The sequence below is a fragment of the Pan paniscus genome, chromosome 8 (genome assembly GCF_029289425.2).
Source record: "Pan paniscus chromosome 8, NHGRI_mPanPan1-v2.0_pri, whole genome shotgun sequence".
Taxonomy (NCBI): Eukaryota; Metazoa; Chordata; class Mammalia; order Primates; family Hominidae; genus Pan; species Pan paniscus.
This window is the reverse complement of record NC_073257.2, coordinates 37,284,807-37,303,420: the sequence shown is the minus strand read 5'-3', so window position 1 is coordinate 37,303,420 and position 18,614 is coordinate 37,284,807. Positions and strand designations below refer to the sequence as shown.

Below are 18,614 nucleotides of genomic sequence, written 5' to 3'. Positions count from 1 at the left end.
TTGGATGTGGATAGAGTTGCTTAGCCATATAAAGTTGATGAACTCTGTTAATTAGTTATGTATACAATTGTTGGAGAACTCCTGCAGTATCTGTCATTTGTGTGCTCTAAGACGTAAGTCTTTCACTCAACAGGTTTTTTGGACCGATTTTTAAATTTTCTATTCCGTTACTGTTTTTGATATATTTTGCTACATTTATTTTATTTGATTAGCTTTGTTCATATTGCCTTCCCAACTAAAGTTGGGATTTCACAGTCCTTGACTTTGATATGAATACACTGCCTAACTCAGTTTATGCTCCACAATTTTTATCCTTCCTCTCCTCACAAATAATGTAGTGAGCTAAATCTGCCACCTGCTACACTAGTTATATGTAAATGCAGAGGAAGGGTGTTGCTTAATGTGCTTATCCTGTCACAAAGATTTAGCCAAATATTGACTATTAAAGAACTGTCACATGTTTTCTAGCGAGTTGGTGGAAGTATTCGGCCATGGAAACAGATGTACGTTGTCCTTCGGGGTCATTCACTTTACCTGTACAAAGATAAAAGAGAGCAGACGACTCCGTCTGAGGAAGAGCAGCCCATCAGTGTTAATGCTTGCTTGATAGACATCTCTTACAGTGAGACCAAGAGGAAAAATGTGTTTCGACTCACCACGTCCGACTGTGAATGCCTGTTTCAGGCTGAAGACAGAGATGATATGTTAGCTTGGATCAAGACGATCCAGGAGAGCAGCAACCTAAACGAAGAGGTGGGTGTTCAAAGGAATGCTGGAGAAATCTGACCCTTTCACAACACTTTCTTACAAAGATCTAAGGAATATGATATATCATTTTTATAAAAAATTATAATATGCTATTTTCATGTAAAACAGTTGATGAAAAGGAAAACTCAAACATACCTGTTTTATATTATTTTCACACATTGGAAAATCACCATCACTGAACTGGAAAAATAGGTTATTTATATATGCTGTATACCTTCTCAGAAGCAATGAACTACATTCCTAGTCCTGGTTGTTTGTGACCAAGTTATTCCAGATCCATTTCCATCTTTCAAAGACAGGATTGTTGTAGGGCTTAAGTTACAGTAAAAATACTTACCAGTATAAATAACTATATAAATGCAGAGTGATACTGATGATTTTTGTTAATAGAACTATACAGTCAAGAATATGGAATAGCCTACTGTCACACAATAATTAGTTTCTAAGAAAACTTGCATTTTCAAAAATCAGAAGTCAGCTTTTTTTTTTTTTTTTTTTTTGAAACGAAGTCCTGCTCTGTTGCCCAGGCTGGAGTGCAGTGGCGCGATCTTGGCTCACTGCAAGCCCTGCCTCCCGGGTTCACACCATTCTCCTGCCTTAGCTTCCCCTGTAGCTGGGATGACAGGCAGCCGTCACCATGCCCGGCTAATTTTTTGTATTTTTAGTAGTGATGGGGTTTCACCGTGTTAGCCAGGATGGTCTCTATCTCCTGACCTTGTGATCTGCCCACCTCGGCCTCCCAAAGTGCTGGCATTACAGGCGTGAGCCACCGCGCCCGGCCCAGCATTTCATTTTCATGCAGAACAGTGTTTAGGGATTTGAGAATTTACAGCTTATGATCATCAAGGTATTTTCACAGTAGGAATTTCAATAGTAAAGATAGTTTTTAAAGTATATATAACTATAAACTTTATCAAGCAAATCTAGCAATGATGAAGTAGCAGTTGCTCAAGTATTTTCTTATCATTAACACAGTTTTTTCTTCACTGTGTTCTCACTTTTCATGCCTATTTATTGTAACCAAAAAAGGGGCACGAAGTTCTCTTTTAATACTCAGGAATGCCTACATTAAATGTAAACTTCTGCAAATTATGTTCTAATTTAGTCATTTCCATTATATCCAATTCAAAGTATTAAAACGTTACACCATAGGAAAAGTGTGCTTTTTTTCCTTTGGTAGTTTACACTCTGCCTTGTTTGTGGTTAAAAATAACACCAGATCTTTATCAGTGCAACCTATGTTGTACAACTACCCGCTATACAGAGGGCATCAGACCTGAATTTTTGCAAAATAAACAGGGAGAATAAGAACTTAGATGTGGATTTCAGCTTTAAGTAATAGTTCAGAGGAGTTCTGTGTAACAGGCACCTACTATGTGTCAGGCATTCTCTCAGGCAGTAGATGGTCATTGTTAAAACTCCTTCAGATGACTTGTTCTGTGACACATAGTGGCTGTTTGGAGGATTGAATGAGATAATGCATGTGAAGAATGCCTGCCAAGTAATAAACATTTACTTAATGTGAGCTATTATCATCACCATCTAATCTTAAGACACAGGTACACAAGTATTTTCCCCAGTTTTATAGATGAGAAAACAATAATTCACTGAGCACATACCATATGGCAGATACTATTTTAAACATTTTACATGCATTAATCTCAGCAACCATATGAATGTGTCCTATTATCATCACCACCATTCTAAAAATAAGGAAACAGTGGCAAAGAGAGGCTAAATAATTTCCCTAAGGTCACACAGTGACTTAAGCATCAGGGGTAGGATTTAAATCCAGGCAGTCTTATTCTAGATCTTAATCATATGATCTCTCAGCTGATAAGTTGGAAGAGTCGATTTAAATTCAAGATAACTTACTCCCGTATTTAAAGACTGTATTCTTTGTAAACTGTATCATCATTCACTATCATCAAAATGAGGCAAGTTAAAAAAAATTGAGAACCCCAGTCAATATCAATGTATAATTGGAATGAATAGGAAAAAAAGGATCACTTTATGGTCAACTCTGGCTTTACCATATAGCATTTCATACAAGGTAACTCACAGAGGTTAAAAAAAAAAATCATGCAAATTTTGAGCTTTTCTCTTATCTTCTGATAATGTAACTGCCGCTTGTGATACTAGTTGATCCTTGGTTTCACTGTCCTTAAAAATTAGTCACTAACAAATTCTGGCAGTCTGTTTTCATCTTTTATCCACCTATATTATTTGTTTTTCTTTTTGAAGAAAAATCACTTACACGTATATTTCTTAAATGCTGATCATTCTTTCTGGTATTAGAGGAAACACTGGCTGCTTCCTAGTCGTTTATTTTAAATGGACGGATCAATTCAATAAGTATTGAACACGTGTTACTTGCTGGTACTATCCTAGGTATCGCATGGATACAGAAAAGCAGCAAAACCCTTTGGCAATGTTGGGAGGCACTTGGAAAATCTTTCACACAGTGATGTTGAATAGAAGCTTTGAAACAGCTCCACTGAGAACAGATGATAGTAGTGTTTGTTTGTGTTAAATAAGCAAAGCAGTACAATAGAAAGCCTCAAAAAAGTAAGGATCACTTATTTATGTTTAGAATTGATTTTCTAATTTTACTTTATTCTGTAGGACACTGGAGTCACTAACAGGGATCTAATTAGTCGAAGAATAAAAGAATACAACAATCTGATGAGGTGAGAATCCCACCTTGCCTGCAGTTAATTTGGATATAAAATCAGTACAGTCATCCCCCTTATTTGCAAGGATACATTCCAAGACCCCCAGTGGATGCTTGAAACCGCAGATAGTACCAAATCCTCTCTACGCTATATTTTTTCCCATATAGTAATGGGCGGGTAGTGTATACAGTGTGGCTACTCGGGATGAAAGGATGATTCTTATTCTGGGCAGGACTACAAAATTGAAAGCTTATGAATTGTTTATTCCAAGAATTTTCCAGTTAATATTTTCAGACCATGGCTCACCATGGGTAACTGAAACCATAGATAGAGGGGGATTACTGTAATTGTTAACAAATGTCATTTCCTTCAACAGCAAAGCAGAACAGTTGCCAAAAACACCTCGCCAGAGTCTCAGCATCAGGCAAACTTTGCTTGGTGCTAAATCAGAGCCAAAGACTCAAAGCCCACACTCTCCGAAGGAAGAGTCGGAAAGGAAACTTCTCAGTAAAGGTATTGATGTTAGCTTTCTAACAAATAAATATGATGATTTAAAATTGGCATCGTTGAGGTACGTTTATGTTTTCTGTACCATTTCTACTGACCAGGCCCCATGTCAACTAGCTCAAAATTCATAGTAGGCTTGGTCTGGGCTCATTGGGCCTTTCCCTTTGTGAGGCCCAAGACACCAGCTTCATTATAAAGCGAAAGTGAGGGAAAATACAAACAATACTTAAATCAGAGACATTACAAATTTAAATGACTCCGAGGATTCAGGTCCTGTCATTTTGAAATAAAACTATTACTTTTCCCTTTGTTGAAGTCTCACTATAAAGATGACACACTGATTCTATGTATTTTTTTTTTGTTGCTGTTTTAAAGAAAATTATAGCATGCATTATAAAAGAATGAAGTAAAAGTTATACGGAAGAACATATTTTTGTTAAATATAGGATGTATTATTTTATATTACAGGACTTGGATTTATGTAAACATTGATAAAGTGTTTTTAAAGTCATGATTTAGACACTCATTTCCATTTTATTATGTTGTTTTATTTTGACTGGCAATCAAAAGATGATACCAGTCCCCCAAAAGACAAAGGCACATGGAGAAAAGGCATTCCAAGTATCATGAGAAAGACATTTGAGAAAAAGCCAACTGCTACAGGAACTTTTGGCGTCCGACTAGATGACTGCCCACCAGCTCATACTAATCGGGTAGGAGACACCAGCCCACCGGATTTCCTCAAGTCATTAATTCAGTTTTGATTATAATGGGATCTGAGTATATAGCCTTTCAGACAACAGAGACTGTCAATCTGTTTTCCTCTTCATAGCAGACCTTAGTTTCCCTAAGTATTTCTGACCTGTAATGCTTTTTTTCTAATGTATTGACTCCGAAATTGAATAATTATTCAACCATTAGGAATTTGTCTGAAATGGTCGGTAAGAATTCATCTTCAAATCGTGTGTTTCTGCTTTTAGCATTTTAAAACAAGGATGAGAACAAGGACCTGATTAAGAAAGTATAATACATGTAAATGTATGTGCATATATTTAAAACACCCATGCTAGGATTCGTATCATGAATTGATATTACTCTCTCCTCCTCCTCTTTTCTTGACTCTTTATTCAGCGGAACGGTTTCCACATTCTCTTTACCTGTTGTTACTTCCTTTTTAGAATGTTATCTCTCTGGGGGTCCCTCTCTTTCTTTCGGTCTCTTTGTTCTCTTCTTACTGTCTCAAATATCTCTTGCAGGTTTTATCTATTCCCAGATCTATAATGTCTGTATTCTTTATATTACATAACAGCAATTTATGTTTCCTTTTGGATGAAAGGGGCATTTTAGCTGTGATATACAACTACTAAACATTTGTGCTGCATTAAATAAAATGTTTATTTCTTGTTTTGCAGTATATTCCATTAATAGTTGACATATGTTGCAAATTAGTTGAAGAAAGAGGTCTTGAATATACAGGTATTTATAGAGTTCCTGGAAATAATGCAGCCATCTCAAGTATGCAAGAAGAACTCAACAAGGGAATGGCTGATATTGATATACAAGATGATGTAAGTTTGCTTATTTGAATAACTGATCCTTTTTTTTCCCCCTTTGGTGGAACTGGATATGAAAATACTATATTTCTATTTTGTACACCTAGAAATGGCGAGATTTGAATGTGATAAGCAGTTTACTAAAATCCTTCTTCAGAAAACTCCCTGAGCCTCTCTTCACAAATGGTGAGTTAACTCCCGTGAAAGATACCAGATGAAATGGTTCAAGTTACAATTGGAAAACCATAGAATATTAAATTGAACAAGGACAAAATGTCTTGGTCAAAGGAAGCAGGAGGCTTTGTTTAGTTCTCCCTCATATATTAAAAACATAAAAGTTATTTAGGTTCAGTGAAATATGTATTATCTTGTTCATACATGTTTGCAGCCAAATTAATATTATTGTTTCCAGTCAAATGGCTTCTGACATCATAAGGTACAATGAGTAGAAAAATGTTTTTTCAGTCAAGCCAAGTATTTAAGTGCCATGTAAGACACTTTACTAGATGATGTTGGAGGGTGGGGGAGGAATGGACAGGCTGTGTAAATATAGGATGGTTCCTGCAGGGAACTTACATTTTAGAAATTTACATTTCAAAACTATTAGAACTCTTTCCTATGTTGTGGTTTAGAATTGATCCTTAAAGGGAAACTAGATTACAATTCACCTAGGCAATTTAAGATAAATTTGTTTTATTGTTCTTGTCGTCAGATAAATATGCTGATTTTATTGAAGCCAATCGTAAAGAAGATCCTCTAGATCGTCTGAAAACATTAAAAAGACTAGTAGGTATTATTTTATATTTTGGGGGATACAACTAAAATTCAGCCTCTGAATCCATTGTGAAAATAATCTGTTTCAGATTCACGATTTGCCTGAACATCATTATGAAACACTTAAGTTCCTTTCAGCTCATCTGAAGACAGTGGCAGAAAATTCAGAAAAAAATAAGGTATGTAAAATGCTTATTGAAGAAATGTACTTTTAGTGGCTTTAGTTTAAAAGATATGCTTCATTACTTCATGCCAAATAGTCAATAAAAGGTTTGTAATTCAACATCAAACTGGGTAAGTCCTTCTTAAAATTGTTTTTAAAAGCAAAAGATCCCAAAATACCAGTTGTCACCATTTTAAAAGGATATTTTAAAATATTTCTTTTATGGTTATTCAGTAAGAAAAATGAAAAAGTCAGAAATTTTACTTCTCTGATTTTTTAGCTGTATATCAATATTTTGAAGAGGTAACATATGCATACGCTACAACAGTCAAAAGGCCAAATAGAATACAGGGAAAACAGACATAAACAGATAAGTCATTTTCATTCCTTTTAACACCACCACATTTTCTTTGTCAAACACAACAAAATATATTCTTTATATTGTCTAATATTCAGTTCACATTCAGTTTTTCTTTTTTTTAAATTATATTAGAGACAGGGTCTCACCATGTTGCCCAGGCTAGTCTCAAACTTCTGGGCTCAAGCAATTCACCTGCCTCCCAAAGTGCTGGGATTATAGGCATGAGCCACCATGCCCAGCCCCATTCAGTTTTTCTTGATTGTAAAAGTGTCTTTGTAGGGTTATTTGCTTAAGTCAATATTCCAAACAAGGTCTACACATGGTATTTGGTTGACAGGTTGTAGTCTTAACTTAGTTTTTTGATGATTATTGCCTAAATCCATTATATCATCAGAGATTTTAAAATGATGATTTTCTAACTCAAGGGCATTACTTCTTAAATTTCTGGAGAAGAAAATAAAAGAATACCACAAGCTCAGGAATATTGCTGACAGTCTTTTCTGAGTGATTTTTCCTTAAGGTAGAGAAAGATCAGTTTAAGAAAGATAGATCAGTTTAGTGACTGTGCATGTTCTGGAAGTTGTAAGGATTGATTATGAGAAGAGTGTCAACCTCTATTACCTGCAAATCAAGAAGCTTACTTCCTTTAGGTGCTCAGTTTCCTCCATAGTGATTGATAGGGCTACAAAATGGTTAGAAAAAAAAAAAGAGAGAAAGGAAGTGAAAGCCTAGACTGTTGCCAGAAATTCATACTGTAGGAGCCAAAGAGTTTTCAATATAATTATAGCTGAAATAGTCTCTAATTAATTTCAGTATTTTCTGAAATCTATTACATCATTCATCAGTTTTGCTGAATGTTAGGAGTACTGTTGGTCTAGTTAATTTAGAAAGTACTGAATTAATCTTTAGCATAGGTCTTTACTGAAGAATTTTTTGTGTCTTTAATTACACTGAATCTTGAAGATGGGGTATGGTATTTTATGGAATATCTTTCAAGAAAAATACAATTTTTAAATTTATGAATAAACTGTAGACTATTTTACCAGTTTTATGTAGGAACCAGCTGAAACTGTTTACCCAGATAAAATATTACGGTGTATACATAGAAATATTAATGTTTGTTATCATTAGTCTAAAAACATAAATCATAGTCAAGAGTCTAGTAAAAATTTTACATAAGGCATTTGAGATGGTAGACTTCTGTTTTTTGAGCCACCAGCACCAGCACAGATTTAAGAGGAGGATGAGTACATATTCTAGAGGGAGACCAGAAACATTTCTGGGTGCCCAGTTTTAAGTACACCTTTCCCACACATAGTTTCTTTCTACCAGGCCAACTCTCTAGAAGAATCCTGACTTCAACACAATTTCTTCTTCTTCCTCTGCACTGATGGTGTCGTTGTATGTGTGCTACACTACTAGTTAACATGTTAGGTGTGCAGCAGTTGCTTTTCTTTTTTTTCCATTTTGGCTTTTTGAGTTTGGCAGTGATTTTTACCCCCCTGGGATGTTATTAGGGTTGATTAAAGTTATTTTAATCAAATACTGAATTCAAAATATATTAGATACTATAAGATTTAATGAAGGAAAACAAAAGATCCATAACTTTGACAATCTGATAATTAAACAAGGAATACCAAATATGGAAATTAATGTAGCTTCAGAAGATTGGTTTCAAGTAAAAATTGGTCAGAAATAATATTTCCAGACACTGGGTGTTTACACATTAGTGATTTTGATATACTAGAGGGAAAATCTGTAACCTTTCATGTATTTTTCAGCACTTCTTCCACTTTTCATTTCTGAAGGGGAGGGAGTTTTTTGTTTTTTTTTTTTCTTTTTTTCTTCAAACATCTTCAAACAGGATCTTACTCTGTCGCCCAGGCTGCAACCTCGACCTCCTCCCACCTCAGCCTCCGGAGTAGCTGGGACTGCATGCACACACCATCGTGCGCGGCTAATTTATTTTTAGTAGAGATGAGGTCTTGAACTCCTGGGCTCAAGCAATCCACCTGACTCGGTCCCCCAAAGTGCTGGGACTACAGGTGTGCCTGTAATCTTCTGCAAGTTTTTTTTTTCCTTTGATTTGAACATTTTTATCAGTTAATCCAGCTTTGGTAACCCTCGTTTTGAACCAAGTCAGTTGTTTTCAATCAAAGTCTTCTTGGAAAAAAATGAATGCTAATTATGCATTGCACATTATCATTAATGCAGAAAAAACGTTTTGTACACATTTGCTTTAAAAATCCTAACTAGGCCACTTGTGGTGGCTGACACTTGGAATCACAGCACTTTGGGAAGCTGAGGCTGGAGAACTGCTTGAGGCCACGATTCGATTTCGAGACCTGCCTTGGCAACATAATAAGATTCTATCGAGAGTGCAGTAAGCTGTGATCATGCCACTGCACTGCAGCCTGGGTGAACGTGAGACCCTGTCTCAGAAAAAAAAAAAAAAATCTTGCTAGAAAGCATTATTTTTTTAATCTACATCAATTTTTCTGTTTATTCTTTTTCATCAAAAATCCTACAATGGCAATTTCAGCCTACTTCCTTAAGAAAAATTCTGGTATTTCCCAGTATCATCCTTTCTTTCAGATGGAACCAAGAAACCTAGCAATAGTGTTTGGTCCCACCCTTGTTCGAACATCAGAAGACAACATGACCCACATGGTCACCCACATGCCTGACCAGTACAAGATTGTAGAAACGCTCATCCAGCACGTAAGTTCATGCTTCATCTCTGCAAGAAAATTCATTTTCACGGGCAGCCGCTATTTGGTCAGACAGAGGTTGGTTGTAATATTTTTCCCTAAGAAAATTACCCTTTTTCTATACTATCCTCCAAGATCTCAGTATATTTAAAGGCTTGTTTAATTTCTCTTCTCACCTTTTTTAAATTTTAGCATGACTGGTTTTTCACAGAAGAAGGTGCTGAAGAGCCTCTTGTAAGTATTGTCTGTCAGCATTTGTACTCAGTAGTTTCATTTGGGACACAAGATCCTGGCGCGCCAACAATGTCAACTTCCTGCTTTGTATGCTATTGTCCGCTTTGCGCCCCGGAAGCAGGTCTCTAGCTCAGTTTCTGATCTAATGAATATACAAGTACGGTGCTTATTTTGCAGTTAATTATGTGTAAACAATGTAAACACATTAAGCACAGGTGCTTTACTTAGTAATGTGTCTTTTACTAAATGTTGTTTAAATTTTAAAGAAAGTATCTTTGAAGAGATGATGAAGAGATCTTTGTTTATTAACCATAGACAACAGTGCAGGAGGAAAGCACAGTAGACTCCCAGCCAGTGCCAAACATAGATCATTTACTCACCAACATTGGAAGGACAGGAGTCTCCCCAGGAGATGTATCAGGTAACTCTTGCCTGGGCAGTCTTGACCTCTAGGCTGAAAGCTACATTCTTACAATATGAAAGAGCAAATCAATCATAGTGAATTGTTACTTATGATTTTTTTCTTTTTCTCTTCCTTTCTACTAATAAAAAACCTTAATCTTCCTTTTCCAATTGATCTGAATTATCTTCCAGTGACTCTAATGCCATTGGCAGTGCATGCAGTTGTAATGTTTGTCAGAATGGAACTATGAGGGAAATGAGCATGCAAACCACTGTTTTGTTCTTTTTTTTTTTTTTAATTCACAGTTTCCATGTAATAGTCATCACAAGGTAAAACAGATATATGCTACTGAGTATGTGGTTGCTGTGATGGCAGAAAGTATGATCCGGGCTGTATAAGTAGTTCTTATTCTTGAGCCAGGAGTTATGTTTAAAAGCAGCAAGTTAAATCTGTTGAACTGGTAATGGGCACCATTTTCATAAATACAGTGTATTATTTGTCACAGTAAAAAGCCAGCCTATTTGACATTTATTTTCTTCTGTTTCCTGTTGCCACCCTAATGCTTGGTTAAGTATTAGTTCTTCTAGGCTCTTTTGATGAAAACTTTCTCCTGCCAAACTGTTGCACTAATCTAGCATGTTGTTTTACACAATGTTCTCCCTTTGTCTCTAGTTCTTGTTTTAGTCCTAAAGGGTTTTTTCAGCTCTTACTGACACAGGCAAATCTATACTGATGTTGAACAGGCGAAGTGGGAGGAGTCTATCACACGGTAATGTCACTAGTGGATTCTGTGATGTCCCTGATGGACAGCTGGAACTGTAGGAAGAAGGAGGACTGTTGTCCACACTGTAGCTGCCTTGTCTGCAGAAACCCCCGATTCTTGTAAATGCAAACATAGTTGATCTGTGGTGTAAAGTTTCTCATAAGATTATTGTAAACAGATCAATACTACTTTCTTAAAAGTTTTTCTGCTGTTTCTTGTTATTTCTGAAGCAGACCCTGAGGAGAAATAGCATGGTATGGTCTACCAGTTCTTAAAGTCATAAAGCATTTAGCCATGTGTTAAAAGGGGCGTGGCATGGGGCTCAGCTCATTAATTCTGAAAACCAATTTCCCTAATGTTGAAAGATGAAACTTCAAAATTGGTATTATCCTGAATATTGCTAGCCCCTTCCTACCCTCTTTATAATTGTATAATCTGAGTTTTTGCCAGACAGTAAAATTATGGTCTCCATTTTTCCATTTCCATAATAGCATTTGTTAATAGATAATTGCAAAACTGGTAGCAATTTAACCAAACTAGTCAAAAGGATCCCTCAACTGCACTGCTATGGAACTGGGGTCTGAAGCACAAAGATAAACATTATTTAATGTAAAACCAAAGTGACCTGGAAGCAAGATTATCTTAATGCCTCTTTTGCATCCATACGCATACAGCATAATGCTCAGAAAATTTAAGTCTGACAAAAATCAACATAAACATGCCAGTATGAGTGTCTCAATTGTAGCTAGGGCGGCCAACACTCTTAAAAGTTCTACATTGTGTATCAGTCTCAGATACAGGATGTGGTACATTAAAAAAAAAATTATTACACTGTCCTGAAGCTTCTTTATTGCTAGATTTAATATTTAGAAAATCTAATAAACACGAGTGTTTCTGTTTTTGTTTAGCACAGGGCTCCTTTGCCATTTCTATCATTGAGCTGGTTCTGCCTACAATTCACAGCATCCTTTCATGGCGGTGGCTTTCTGTGGTGCAGCTTGCATCTTTGTGAGCTCTGACTATCCACTGTGTTCTATTGTTTTGAGTTTTGCTTTCACATTTTGTTCTGTGCCTGTCTTTCCATAAGTTTTGCATTGTTTGTGGAAAGCAGTAAAGATTGGCTAATACTGACCATGTTTTATTTAATTTTTCACAGATTCAGCTACTAGTGACTCAACAAAATCTAAGGTAAATTGTTTCATACAATTTGAAATATTTTAGGGGGGAATTGTTTTTTGGCTGATTGTTATGGTTGATATACAAATGCATTCCTCTCTATGTCTAATGAGACAGAGCAACAAAGTATAATCAAAAAATTAATTCCTAAAACAATATATGATAAGAAGAATACTAGATTTTGAGTTGGAATAAGAACTCAAAAGTTCATATTCTTCTCATTGTGCAGTTTTAGCATAATACAAAGAACTAGGCCATTCTATAATGTGAAAATTAGGTCCTAACATATACAGAAGTGAATAATAAAATGAGAAGCCTCCCTGCACCCATCTTCATCTCCAATAATTATCAGCACTCGGCCAACTCCGTTTGCTCTGTACGCCACCTGCTTCCCTCCCTCTAGGACCATCTTTACACAAATCCCAAGCATCATATCATCTGTAAATATTTCAGAAGTACCAATTTTTTGTTATGCATTTTTACAGACAGTATAGTCTTGCCTTTTCAGTGAAATCACTAATTTTTTTAATAATATTTTTACACAATCTGTGTTCCCTCAATTACACAACTTTTTGAGTAGTTTGTGGGACATTTATAGTTCTTAGAAAGTTTTTTGTCAAGTCAGTGGATCTAAATTTTGCTCTGTTGAGGCAGTAGCAACTGGAATTGTCAGACTTCTTAAAACATTGTTAGTTATGTTTTGTAATGAGACATGAATTTTACATATCATGTTTAAATGTCATAACAGGACTCCATATGATTAAATTATAATTCTTACAAAAATGTTTTATCATGTCTCTATTACTTGTGATGTTTATCTTTTTGCCCAGCTTTTTATCTTGAAAAATGTTAAACCTACAGAAAAGCTGCTAAAATAATAGCACCCAAATCCTTTACCCTAAAGCTGCTAAAATAATAGCACCCAAATCCTTTACCCTAGATTCATCAATTGTAAATTCACACTTTTGTTCTGAATCATTTGATAGTTACTTGTAGAGATAACACTACTCCTAAATACTTCAGCATGTATCACCAGAGAACTGGGGCATTCTCCTATATAATTACAGTGTAATTTTCATACTCAGGAAACTGAGGTAAGTACAACACATTATTATCTAATGTGCAGTTTTTATACAGATTGTCCCAGTAATATTCTTTACTTCCTTATACAGAATGCAGTCAAGGATCATTCCTTGCATTTCTTTGTCAAATCTCTTTAGACTTCTTTAATCTAGAACAGTTTCCTTAACTCTATTGCCAGCAGATGAGATTTTAAACCAGAGAGACCTGTTTGAAATCCCTGCTTTTCCCTTCTCTAGATGCATTTTTCTTAACCTGTTATTACAGTAGCCTTTTCATCTTATCCATAGTGGTGTTATGCCATGCCTGTAATATAGTGGATATCCCAATGACATGATTAACTACTTCTAACAAACAGTCTCTGTAGAAAAGTAGAGTAATTTGCCTCAACACATATATGATCATAGAATTGTAAAGAGAACCTTAAGGAAATCTGAAAGACAGTATAATCTAATTGCTTCTCGCCACGGAATTGAGATGTTTAAAAGTGAATCCCTTGCTCGTACCCAGCAAGCTAGAGAGGATGGACATCAAGGTCTCCCAGTTGAGAGCCCAGTCACAACCATTATCCCCTACAGTCTTCAGCACAATGTGGGGAAATGTAAATAACCATTAGAAATGTGCTGGATAATTATGAAAGTCTTTATAACTTGTAAAAACAAAGTTCTGTTCATCTGTGATTTCATCTTAGCGAATTCTTTGATAGAACAGCCTAAATTAATTCTTTGATAGAACAGCCTAAATTTTTACTTTAAGACTTTAAATAGAGCAGTTTTAACTTGTCTAAGATTTGCAGGCAATAGAGAAATATACTGTCTGTTTCTATTACTCAGCATAGCTCCTGCCTACCTGCTTGTCTTAAAAAGTGTGTGGTAAACCAGCAGATATTTAGGAAGAAACTAATAGTTGCAATCAAGAACCTATTATATCTAGATGCAGTGGCTCATGCCTGTAAATCCTGGCACTTTGGGAGGCTGAGGTGGGAGGATAGCTTGAGACTAAGGCTTCTAGACCAGCCTGGGCAACATGGTGAAACTCCATCTTAAAAAAATTTTTTTAAAAGAACCTATTATACATAGCAAATAACTTTCCCAATAACACTGCACTACAGTGTTTCTGTGGTAAGGATTTAATTGTACTTATGTTAATTGATCTTTCCTTTCTACCTTCCTGGGGTGGGTTCTCACTCTGTCACCCAGGCTGGAGTGCAATGGTACCCTCATGCCTCACTGCAGCCTTGACTTCCCCAGGCTCAGGTGATCCTCTGACCTCGGCCTCCCAAGTAGCCAGGACCACAGGTGCGTGCCACCATGCCCACTTAATTTTTTGTAGAGACAGGCCTTCACCATGTTCCCTAGGCTGATCTCGAACTTCTGGGCTCGAGCAATCTGCCCGCCTCAGCCTCCCAAAGTGCTGGGATTACAGGCATGAGCCACCACACCTGGCCTGTTTTTTGAATATTCTAATTCCGTTGTTACCTTGAGATAAATGAAGACATTACCAACCTGATTTACTTAAGGCAGATCCTTGAAGATCCTGCCTGAATGAACTAATGGAAGACCAGAGTTCCCTTATCTCAATGAGCTTATCTGATACAGTATCTATATCATGTGGTACCTGTAATTAGAAAAATCAAAGTCAGTCATAAACATTTAATAACCTATATTAGAATATCATGTTTGACCGTGTCACAATATTGTTTTACCTATCCTATGCCTCTATTCCAAATGAAGGAAGTGAAGAATGCCTGGGCACTGTGGAAGGAGGGAAGGTCAGGTGTTTGGGGGGTTTTGATAGGAATCAGCACTAAGCACAGACTATTTTCCTGAGAGGCAGATGTGTATGAGCTGTGGCTTGGCAGTTAAATACCACGAGGCAAGAAATTGGACTCATTAAATAAAAATTTGACTTTGGTTCAAGGTAAAAAGAGGTATTAAAAAAAAAGCTAATTGCACTGTTAATGCTTCCAGAGCTTTAGTAGATATAATTTGATAAGAAATATTTGGGAGACAAGCTTGTCAGAAAATGAACTCAGCTGCATTCTTATGCTCAGAGTCTTTCTTCTCTCTTGCTTCCCAGGGTTCTTGGGGATCTGGAAAGGACCAGTATAGCAGGGAACTGCTTGTGTCCTCCATCTTTGCAGCTGCTAGTCGCAAGAGGAAGAAGCCGAAAGAAAAAGCACAGCCTAGCAGCTCAGAAGATGAACTGGACAATGTATTTTTTAAGAAAGAAAATGTGGAACAGTGTCACACTGATACTAAAGAGGAGTCCAAAAAAGAAAGTGAGACACTGGGCAGAAAACAGAAGATCATCATTGCCAAAGAAAACAGCACTAGGAAAGACCCCAGCACGACAAAAGATGAAAAGATATCACTAGGAAAAGAGAGCACGCCTTCCGAAGAACCCTCACCACCACACAACTCAAAACACAACAAGTCACCAACTCTCAGCTGTCGCTTTGCCATCCTGAAAGAGAGCCCCAGGTCACTTCTGGCACAGAAGTCCTCCCACCTTGAAGAGACAGGCTCTGACTCTGGCACTTTGCTCAGCACGTCTTCCCAGGCCTCCCTGGCAAGGTTTTCCATGAAGAAATCAACCAGTCCAGAAACGAAACATAGTGAGTTTTTGGCCAACGTCAGCACCATCACCTCAGATTATTCCACCACATCGTCTGCTACATACTTGACTAGCCTGGACTCCAGTCGACTGAGCCCTGAGGTGCAATCCGTGGCAGAGAGCAAGGGGGACGAGGCAGATGACGAGAGAAGCGAACTCATCAGCGAAGGGCGGCCTGTGGAAACCGACAGCGAGAGCGAGTTTCCCGTGTTCCCCACAGCCTTGACTTCAGAGAGGCTTTTCCGAGGAAAACTGCAAGAAGTGACTAAGAGCAGCCGGAGAAATTCTGAAGGAAGTGAATTAAGTTGCACCGAGGGAAGTTTAACATCAAGTTTAGATAGCCGGAGACAGCTCTTCAGTTCCCATAAACTCATCGAATGTGATACTCTTTCCAGGAAAAAATCAGCTAGATTCAAGTCAGATAGTGGAAGTCTAGGAGATGCCAAGAATGAGAAAGAAGCACCTTCGTTAACTAAAGTGTTTGATGTTATGAAAAAAGGGAAGTCAACTGGGAGTTTACTGACACCCACCAGAGGCGAATCCGAAAAACAGGAACCCACATGGAAAACGAAAATAGCAGATCGGTTAAAACTGAGACCCAGAGCCCCTGCGGATGACATGTTTGGAGTAGGGAATCACAAAGTGAATGCCGAGACTGCTAAAAGGAAAAGCATCCGGCGCAGACATACACTAGGAGGGCACAGAGATGCTACTGAAATCAGCGTTTTGAATTTTTGGAAAGTGCATGAGCAGAGCGGGGAGAGAGAATCTGAACTTTCAGCTGTAAACCGGTTAAAACCAAAATGCTCAGCCCAGGACCTTTCCATCTCAGACTGGCTGGCCAGGGAACGCCTACGCACCAGTACCTCTGACCTTAGCAGAGGAGAAATCGGAGATCCCCAGACAGAGAACCCAAGAACACGAGAAATAGCCACGACCAACACACCTTTGTCTCTTCATTGCAACACAGGCAGTTCTTCCAGCACCTTGGCTTCAACAAACAGGCCCCTTCTTTCCATACCACCACAGTCACCTGACCAAATAAACGGAGAAAGCTTCCAGAACGTGAGCAAAAATGCTAGTTCTGCAGCGAATGCCCAACCTCATAAACTGTCTGAAACCCCAGGCAGTAAAGCAGAGTTTCATCCCTGTCTTTAAACTGGGTGTATGTCCACTCTAGCAAGTAAAAAAACTACTGTTACACGTTCCAGTAACTCTGTCAATATTTTCTTGTATCAGAATTGTTATTATGCAGCCTTCATTTGGGCTGGTTTCATCATTTTGCACTGTGAAATAGCTTTACAGTGCATTACTACAGCCAGAAGAACATATATATATATATATATATTTAAAAATATATCGGATAGTTGTATACAAATGAGCAAGGTATTTGTTGCAACTTACTACATAGCATATACCCAAAATCACTGAAGAAAATTGCTGGCATCAGTGTGCAGCAAATTTGTTCTTTTGGTTTCATCACTAACAAAAGTGCCTCATCATAAAAATACAGTTGGTTTTTAGGGTGCCATATTGTTAAAATTAGATAACTTACATTGAATAAACGAATGCGTTTTATTGGTAACAGATTTCATTACATTTACCAGTTTTAACACAGGTGGATACAGAACTTCCATTCTTTAGTCATTCCAGGTGGATCTGAGTTTTATATTCAAACTTTTAATACAGTTTTTGAGTTTTGTGTGACTTGAATTTTTAATCTTTCTGTAAAATACGTAACTTAAATGAACATATTAAATGTGTATCTTTTCTTCAGATACCAGATTTGATATAATGTTGTAACATAGGTGTGTAGATAGTGGATCCTGGATGGAACTGGCTTCTTTATCGAGAAGAATATAATTCTGCATGAGGACTTAATGAATCCAAACCTGTGTCATGCCTGTGTGCATACCCAATTAAACACTGGAAATAAAAATTGTTTTGGTGAATTTTGCATGGCTTGAAACTTATTCTGATATATTTTTAGATGTCATCCATTTATAACTACCTTACATGATTAATTGGTCCTGACTTTAAAAAGGTGCCTACTATATTTATACATTCCATCTTCTCCTCTTTCTTGCTGTAGTGGGCAGAGACTCTTACAGATGCTTACATTAGCCTAACCTCACTTGTTGACCGATAGTGTTTAACTCTTCTAGGTAAAGTAATGTATGTTAATGTTCTTTTCGTGAGTGAAACGAACATGAGTTTGGAGTCACTCCAGCTCTACCTAGGTATGTGAACTTGAACACATTATTTAACTTCTCTGAATTTGTTTTCTCATATAAACAGTTAGTTACAGTAACACTACCTATTATAAGGGTGATTAGATTTAAATGAGATACTGTTCCACTTACAGTGCCTGCCACACACTAGTTTCAAAATAGAACAAAGCTATTGTTGGAAGTAATGGTTACAAAAAAATCTCAGACTGTTAAGGCTGAGAAGGACCTTAACAGTCATCAAATCCAGAGATTGTCAACTGTCAAACATGATACTTTATTAAAAGTATTTTGAGATTTCCCCTTTACCATCATGAAATTCATAATATATCTAAATATAACTTTACATTCAGTATGTTATGATATAGACCATAATCCCCTATTATAAAAGAAAAATGAAAGTGATTTATAATAAAATAAATTTTTCAATATGCAAATGCTCAGGTACAACTACATCATGAGAATAATACAATGGAATAGTCAGATGTTTGCTCCAATATATAGAGTCACTAACAATGGTAACTACACATGGAGATGGTACCATGAATAGTTTGCTGCTGGCGATGAGATTTTACTAGGAGTCATGCCCTGCTTTTAAAGTT

General features: G+C 36.9%; 1 protein-coding gene across 6 annotated transcripts in view; it reads left to right on the top strand.

The window, feature by feature from the left end:
• Positions 1 to 17,736, top strand: part of ARHGAP21 (Rho GTPase activating protein 21) — a 135,242-nt gene extending 117,506 nt beyond the window's left edge. For all 6 annotated transcript variants that reach the window (XM_034930126.4, XM_034930125.3, XM_063607295.1 and 3 more), the window contains 13 exons: positions 469 to 753; positions 3,394 to 3,458; positions 3,820 to 3,956; positions 4,521 to 4,663; positions 5,363 to 5,518; positions 5,611 to 5,689; positions 6,216 to 6,289; positions 6,367 to 6,456; positions 9,397 to 9,522; positions 9,705 to 9,746; positions 10,062 to 10,167; positions 12,069 to 12,100; positions 15,248 to 17,736. In XM_034930126.4, coding sequence (XP_034786017.1) covers positions 469 to 753; positions 3,394 to 3,458; positions 3,820 to 3,956; positions 4,521 to 4,663; positions 5,363 to 5,518; positions 5,611 to 5,689; positions 6,216 to 6,289; positions 6,367 to 6,456; positions 9,397 to 9,522; positions 9,705 to 9,746; positions 10,062 to 10,167; positions 12,069 to 12,100; positions 15,248 to 16,942 — 3,030 coding nt within the window. In that variant the 3' untranslated portion in view covers positions 16,943 to 17,736. The remainder of the gene's footprint in view (positions 1 to 468; positions 754 to 3,393; positions 3,459 to 3,819; positions 3,957 to 4,520; positions 4,664 to 5,362; positions 5,519 to 5,610; positions 5,690 to 6,215; positions 6,290 to 6,366; positions 6,457 to 9,396; positions 9,523 to 9,704; positions 9,747 to 10,061; positions 10,168 to 12,068; positions 12,101 to 15,247) is intronic.
• The last annotated feature ends 878 nt before the right edge of the window (positions 17,737 to 18,614 follow it).